Below are 6,383 nucleotides of genomic sequence, written 5' to 3' on the forward strand. Positions count from 1 at the left end.
GACCAAAAACCCCTTCCCCAGAACAGGCAGCCCTGTGAGGGCCAGGAGGAGCYCAGGTGAGCAGCAATGGCCCCGTTCCCCAGGGCAGGGTGTCCCCGTTACCTGCGGGCCCGGTGTCTGCTCGTCCAGCTGGGGCTGCAGCGTCCCCAGCGCCGCCTGGCTCAGGGTGCCCACGCGGCCGGGCTGTCCCCGCAGCGTCACCGTGATGGTCGTGGGGGCCTTCAGGCCTGCAGGACACACAGCAAGGTGGCTGTGACACGGGGGATGTGGGGGCCACCCTCAAAGCAGAGGGGGCTGCTCGGGAGCCACCGGCACGTGGCTGTGCCTGAGGCAGGAGAACCTTCTGGAACATTGGGATGCCCCCTGAGTACCTCCCTGCCCCTCACCTGCAGCCTGATTGGAGATCTGGGCCAGCCCAGGGAGGCTGCTGGCCAGCTTGGCCAGGCCCCCGTTGGTCAGCAGCTGGTGGATGGCCGTGGGCTTGCCGCCGGCAGAGGCTCCCAGGGACAGCGAGGTGGCCACGGGGATGGTGCGGACGATGGCGCCGGTGTCCGTGGTGATGGCACCCAGGCTCTGCAGGGCTGTGGGTGCCTTCACAGCCGAGCTCTGCAAGGACAGACACAAACCCTGAGCCCTGCAAGGAAAGCAGAGCCAGGGATGGCTGCTCTCCCTCTCCAGMCTGAAATCTTTGGGGTTCCCACATTTCCTCCTTGGCCACACACAGGGCTGAATTCCCAGAACTTTTATAACGTCTCACTTCAACCTGAAATTCTGACTGGGACAAAAGTGACTTCCCTGAGGTCACCTTGCACTGACACAGGTGTGGGTTTTCCCAGAATGTCACGGAGAACGAGCACCAAGCCCTCTAAATCTGTTCTGTAACAGCAGTTTCACAGAATCACGGAATCCCAAAATGCCAGAATCCCAGAATCTCGGAATCACACAGTCAGAAAGTCAGAGAGTCACGGAACCCCGGAATCACAGAATCACAAAATCACAGAGTTACAGAGAATTACAGAATCAATCACAGAATCACAGAGTCATAAAATCCCAGAATCTCAGAATCCCCTGGGTTGGCAGAGACCTTCAAGATCTCCCAGTCCAAGCCCTGCCCTGACACCCCAACCGACCCACAGCATCARCCCCACATGCAATGTTTGTTAAACACAGCCAGGGATGGTGACTGCACCCCCTCCCCGGGCAGACCATCCCAGTGCTTCATCGTTCTTTCTGTAAAAAGCTTTTTCCTGATATCCAACCTCCATTTCCCTTGGCACAGCTCAGGGGAAATCTCTCGTTCTGTGCCCTCTGGCTCCCGACCCCCCTGCTCACAGCCCCTCTCAGGTGGTTTGCAGGTGGCTGCACAAAAACACCACCCCACAGAACCTTTTATTTCCCTTCAGGGAGCACCGAGGCCGCCCCTCATCGTTCCTGGTGCTCAGGACAGACCCTCAGGCTCCCTCTGCCTCCCAAACTCCCTGACCTGCACGGGTGAAGCAGCAGCAGCCACGCCGGCGGGGAGGCTCGAGGACTTGGTGCCGATGTCCTGCAGGCTGAAGCTCAGCCCCTGGAGCAGGCTGCTGGCAGAGGCTGCTCCTGAAAGAGCCAGGGAAGGGAAAAATCAGGGAGGATTCACCAGAGTGGAATCCCAGCTGTGTCCTGGGATGTGAAGCTGCTCTTCAATGAGCCTGAGGCTGCTGGTGATTGAAACATGGATTTTGGTTTAGGGTTTTTTTATATGTAAAGTAGCTTTGTATTTTATAAGAATTTAGATAATTAACATTTTATTTATATACCCATATAATATATATATTTATATATATATACTAAGATAAATATAAAAATATAAATATAATACAATATTATATTATCTTTATATATAATACAATATCTTATATATAAATATACATATTTATACATATATATTATATATATGTAAAGATACATATTTATATATAGTACAATATACAAAATAGTATCTTTTATATAGAAATATAAAAATATAATAAATATAATACATTATATTATCTTTATGTATTATATATCTACTTTATATATTTTATTAATATAACATAATATAAATATAAATATAAATATAAATATAAATATAAATATAAATATAAATATAAATATAAATATATTTGTATATGTTATATAAATACATATATATACATATATGTATAATATATCTTTGCATATTTATTAGATATAATTAGTTTTTATTTGTATATAATGTATAGAATAGGCCGTTTGTTCTTCCTCTGTTCCCTTTTTCATTCCTTCTCTGTTCTTTTCCCATGGCTTTCAGTTCCCTGTGAATTGATTTTCTTGTGTCTAATTGTAACTATTCTCCCAGGRTATTACCAGGGATGCTCCCACAGCACATTTTATTTATTAATTATTAATTTAAAAGAAAAAAAAAAAAGTTCCTGGAAACCCAAGGTCTTCAAAGCTGCCAGAACATCAAGCCTTCCAAATGGCTGTGGGTTTGTGTCATTTTCATAAAAATGACACAATTCACAGGTCAGAGGGTGGGTTTGGTGTCTCATTTCATAAAAATGACAATTTTCAGGTCACCCAACAGCGATTCCCTCCAAACTCTGCCCCAGCCAGACCTCCAGCAACAAGGGGATGGAGGAAGGGGGATCCACCAAACCCCGTGAATTCACTGAGCCTTTCCCTTGCTGAGCAGATGAGGGCAGGGCAGGTACCTGTGAGGCCAGTGACRGGCTGGGCCTGCAGGCCATGGCTGCTGCTGGCCACCAGCCGGCTCTGCAGGGCCTGGAAAGCACTGGGGGCTGAGCTGCTGGGGATCCCGGCTGGAGCTGGACTCAGAGAGGCCTCTGCTGCTGGACTCAGCCTGAAACACAGAATCAGAGTCACAGGATCAATCACAGCGTCACAGGATCAATCACAGAGTCACGGAATCAATCACAGGATCAATCACAGAGTCACAGCATCAGTCACAGGATCAATCACAGGGTCACAGCATCAGTCACAGGATCAATCACAGAGTCAATCACAGCATCAATCACAGGATCATTCACAGGATCAATCACAAAGTCACAGGATAAATCACAGCATCAATCACAGCGTCACGGAATCAATCACAGGATCAATCCAGGAAACACAGAATCCATCCCAAAATCCATCTCAGGATCAAGCTCAGGATCACAGAATCAATCACAGGATCACAGAATCACAGAAACACAGCATAAATCACAGGATCAATCACAGAGTCAAGAATCACAAAATCAAATCACAGAGTCACAGAATCATAGAATCAGTCACAAAATCAATCACAGAATCTCAGAATCCCCAGGGTTGGCAGAGACCTTCAAGATCTCCCAGTCCAAGCCCAGCCCTGACACCCCAACCAACTCTTGGCATCAGCCCCACATGCAATGTTTGTTAAACACAGCCAGGGATGGTGACTGCACCCCCTCCCCGGGCAGACCATCCCAGGGCTTTATCATTCTTGCTGTAAAAAGCTTTTTCCCAATACCCAACCTCCATTTCCCTTGGCACAGCTTAGGGGAAATCTCTCGTTCTGTGCCCTCTGGTTCTGCAGCTCTGCCTGGAGAGAGCCCGACCCTCCTGCCCACAGCCCCTTCCAGGAATTTTCAGAGAGCGATGAGGTCACTCTGAGTGTCCTTTTGTCCAGGCTGAGCACCCCCAGCTCCCTCAGCCGTTCCTCACAGGGTTTGTGTTCCCAGCCCTTGCCCAGCCTCGTTGCCTCCTCTGGACACCTCCAGCCCCTCAATGTCCTTCCCAAACTGAGGGGCCAGAACTGGACACAGCACTCGAGGTGTGGCCTCAGCAGTGCCCAGCACAGGGGAGAATGACCTGAATGACCTCCCTGCTCCTGCTGACCACACCATTCCTGATCCAGGCCAGGTGCCATGGGCCTTTTTGGCCACCAAGGCAYCCTGCTGGCTCATGTTCAGTCGGCTGTCTGAAGGGCAAGGGAGAGACCCCAGTGAGGGATAAAACTGCCCAGGGTGGGCAGGGACAGCTGTGACAGCGAGCTRGMACTGCCCYGAGCAAGGGAGAGACCCCWGTGYRGGATAAAACWGCCCAGRRYRRGSRGGGACAGCTGTGACAGYGAGCTGGCACTGCCCCGAGSAAGCAGYGCTCYRGGAGAAGGRAGCAGAGCAACAGAACCCAAAGCCAGAGAATCAYAGGATTGGCACAGCTGGAAAAAGCATCCAAAGTCATCAATTCCAAGTTTCCAGAACAGCAGCCAAGACAAGAATCACCAAAATTGACACATTTCCAAACCGGAAGAGGGTTTGTTACATGTGCACCTCTCCCTGGGTTGACATCGACCCTGCAGGGGTGTCTTTCCTGTTTAAAACCTACTTTTAATTTTAAAACCAGAAATTCCTCTTCCTCTCCTGTCSCAAATGACAGAATCYTGGAATGGTTTGGGTTGGAAGGGGCCTTAAAGCCCATCCAGKGGCACCCTTGTCATGGGCAGRGACATCTCCCACTGTCCCAGGGTGCTCCAAGCCCTGTCCAACACTTYCAGGGAYGGGRCAGCCACAGGGAATGAGGTCAGAGTGCAGTGCCCCAAAGCCTGATTTSAATTATGAAKTTAAAAAAGGTGCCAWCACGAGGCTTATTCCCCAAAAGAAATCCCTTTCATATCCTTCACGAGCTGCTCTGAAGCTTCCTTCCCTGCCTTTGGAATGAACACGTTTGATTGTCAGAGGGAACGAAGGGAAGGATTAAAGACAGAATTTCTGCCCAAGCCACCAGGGTCATTCCAAAGGCAGAGATAAGCGAGCCTGAGTTTGGGAAAGCACATCAAACACAACCCACAGCCACAATACCTTCCACTCCTCCCACTCCTGCCACTCCCAGGCTCGACTCCCAGCTGGCACAGAGCGTTCAGCAGTCCCAGAGTCTCCCCCGCGCCASAAAATTCCGGTGAGATGCAAGACACCAGAAAGCTCCACGTGCAGGGATGGCCCTGTGGTGGCGTTTGCCTGTCAAAAAGACCCGAAAAAACCCACAAAATKCCAAATTCCCACTCACTTGGGGGTGGAGAGCAGGCCCGACAGCTCCTTTGCACTGGACACGGACTGGCTGACGGGCAGCGGCTTCCCGGAGACAACTGCAAAACAAAAAAGGAGAATCCTCAGTTTCTCTGTCCCACAAATCCYTGGGGATTCTGCAGGGATCCCCCTCTCTCCAAGTACCCACAGGCACGCCCAGGGGTTCATCCAGCTCTCAGAAATGAATTCTTCTCTGGGAATCACAGCCTGAGGCACCGCACCAGACACCAGGAGGGTGAAAATCCAATTAAAACACACGTGGGATTACGGCAGCCAAAAGTGAAGGAATCRCCTTCCAAAACCCTGAAGGAATCTCAGGCCCTTGCAACCAAATACAAATCTCCTAAAGATTCTCTCCACTCATCCCCTCCTGTTCCATTACTGCCTCAAAAGATTTCTGGTTGATTTTGTAAGGATTCTTTAATTAAAGACACTTTACAAAATACACAGGGATGCGACGAGTCACGGTTATTTGTTTATTGCAGCATTTTGGGATAGAACTGCATTCCTTTCTTGTGCATTCCTCCTGCTCACACCCGGTAAAAGAGAGGGAATTCTCATTTGGGTTTCATGTTTACTTCTGCAAGTCATTTCCTTTCTGTGAAAAGAAGTAAAGTTTGGAAAATTAAAAAAAATTAAATAAAAACAAAAAGAAGTTCCCAGGAACACAAGGTTTTCAAAACTGCCAGAAAATCAAGCGCAACCTTCCAAAAGGATGTGGGTTTGTGTCTTTTCACAGCTCAGAACAGCTGYTCAGCTGGCACAGAGGTGCTTGGAAAGGAGCAGAGTTATTTCTCAGCTTTGAAAACCTTGGATTTCCAGGCAGAACGGAGCCGCTGACCTTTGGTTGCAYACCCAGGGAATGTTTTATGGAGTTGTGGCATGAGGAAGATGCTCCAGACAAGGCACCATCCTTAGGGACAGCAGGCAGAGCTTTTGGCCTCTCCTGCAGAGGCTCAGGGAAGAAGATGGAGCCCATCAGCTCTTCTTGGCTGTTTTTCTGCGTTGCATAGGCGGGATGGGAGCTGGGATTTGTCTGGATGGGAACCCAAGGTGTGCTGTGCCAGCATCCAGGCCCCGTGGGGATCAGCAGAGCGGGCAGCTYCACTGGGTCAGGGGTTCTGAGCACACACAGCTCCTCCAGAGGGAGGGAGGGAGCAACAGAGCTGGGATCCCTCGAGCAGGAGCAGGTTCCAGGCGGGACGAGCAGAACCGAAGATGCTTCCACCCTGCACAGAGCAAGGGGTCCAGCAGGACCAGCAGCCTGCTCCTGCAGCTGCTCCGGGACCAGGGGGAGGTGTGGGACCAGGGGGAAGTGTAGGA

The 6,383-nt window shown here is 50.0% G+C and overlaps 1 protein-coding gene across 1 annotated transcript in view; it reads right to left on the bottom strand.

Annotated features, from left to right (window-relative positions):
• The window catches only part of KANSL3 (KAT8 regulatory NSL complex subunit 3), a 28,837-nt gene that overhangs the window by 5,886 nt on the left and 16,568 nt on the right, over positions 1 to 6,383 (bottom strand). Inside the window, exons 12-16 of the mRNA XM_057387522.1 lie at positions 5,041 to 5,119; positions 2,712 to 2,860; positions 1,484 to 1,596; positions 387 to 606; positions 4 to 227 (exon numbers count right to left, since the gene is read on the bottom strand). Of these exons, the coding sequence (XP_057243505.1) occupies positions 4 to 227; positions 387 to 606; positions 1,484 to 1,596; positions 2,712 to 2,860; positions 5,041 to 5,119 (785 nt within the window). The remainder of the gene's footprint in view (positions 1 to 3; positions 228 to 386; positions 607 to 1,483; positions 1,597 to 2,711; positions 2,861 to 5,040; positions 5,120 to 6,383) is intronic.

Source organism: Malurus melanocephalus, unplaced genomic scaffold (assembly GCF_030028575.1).
Source record: "Malurus melanocephalus ecotype Western Australia unplaced genomic scaffold, MMel_1.1 scaffold_1240, whole genome shotgun sequence".
NCBI lineage: Eukaryota > Metazoa > Chordata > Aves > Passeriformes > Maluridae > Malurus > Malurus melanocephalus.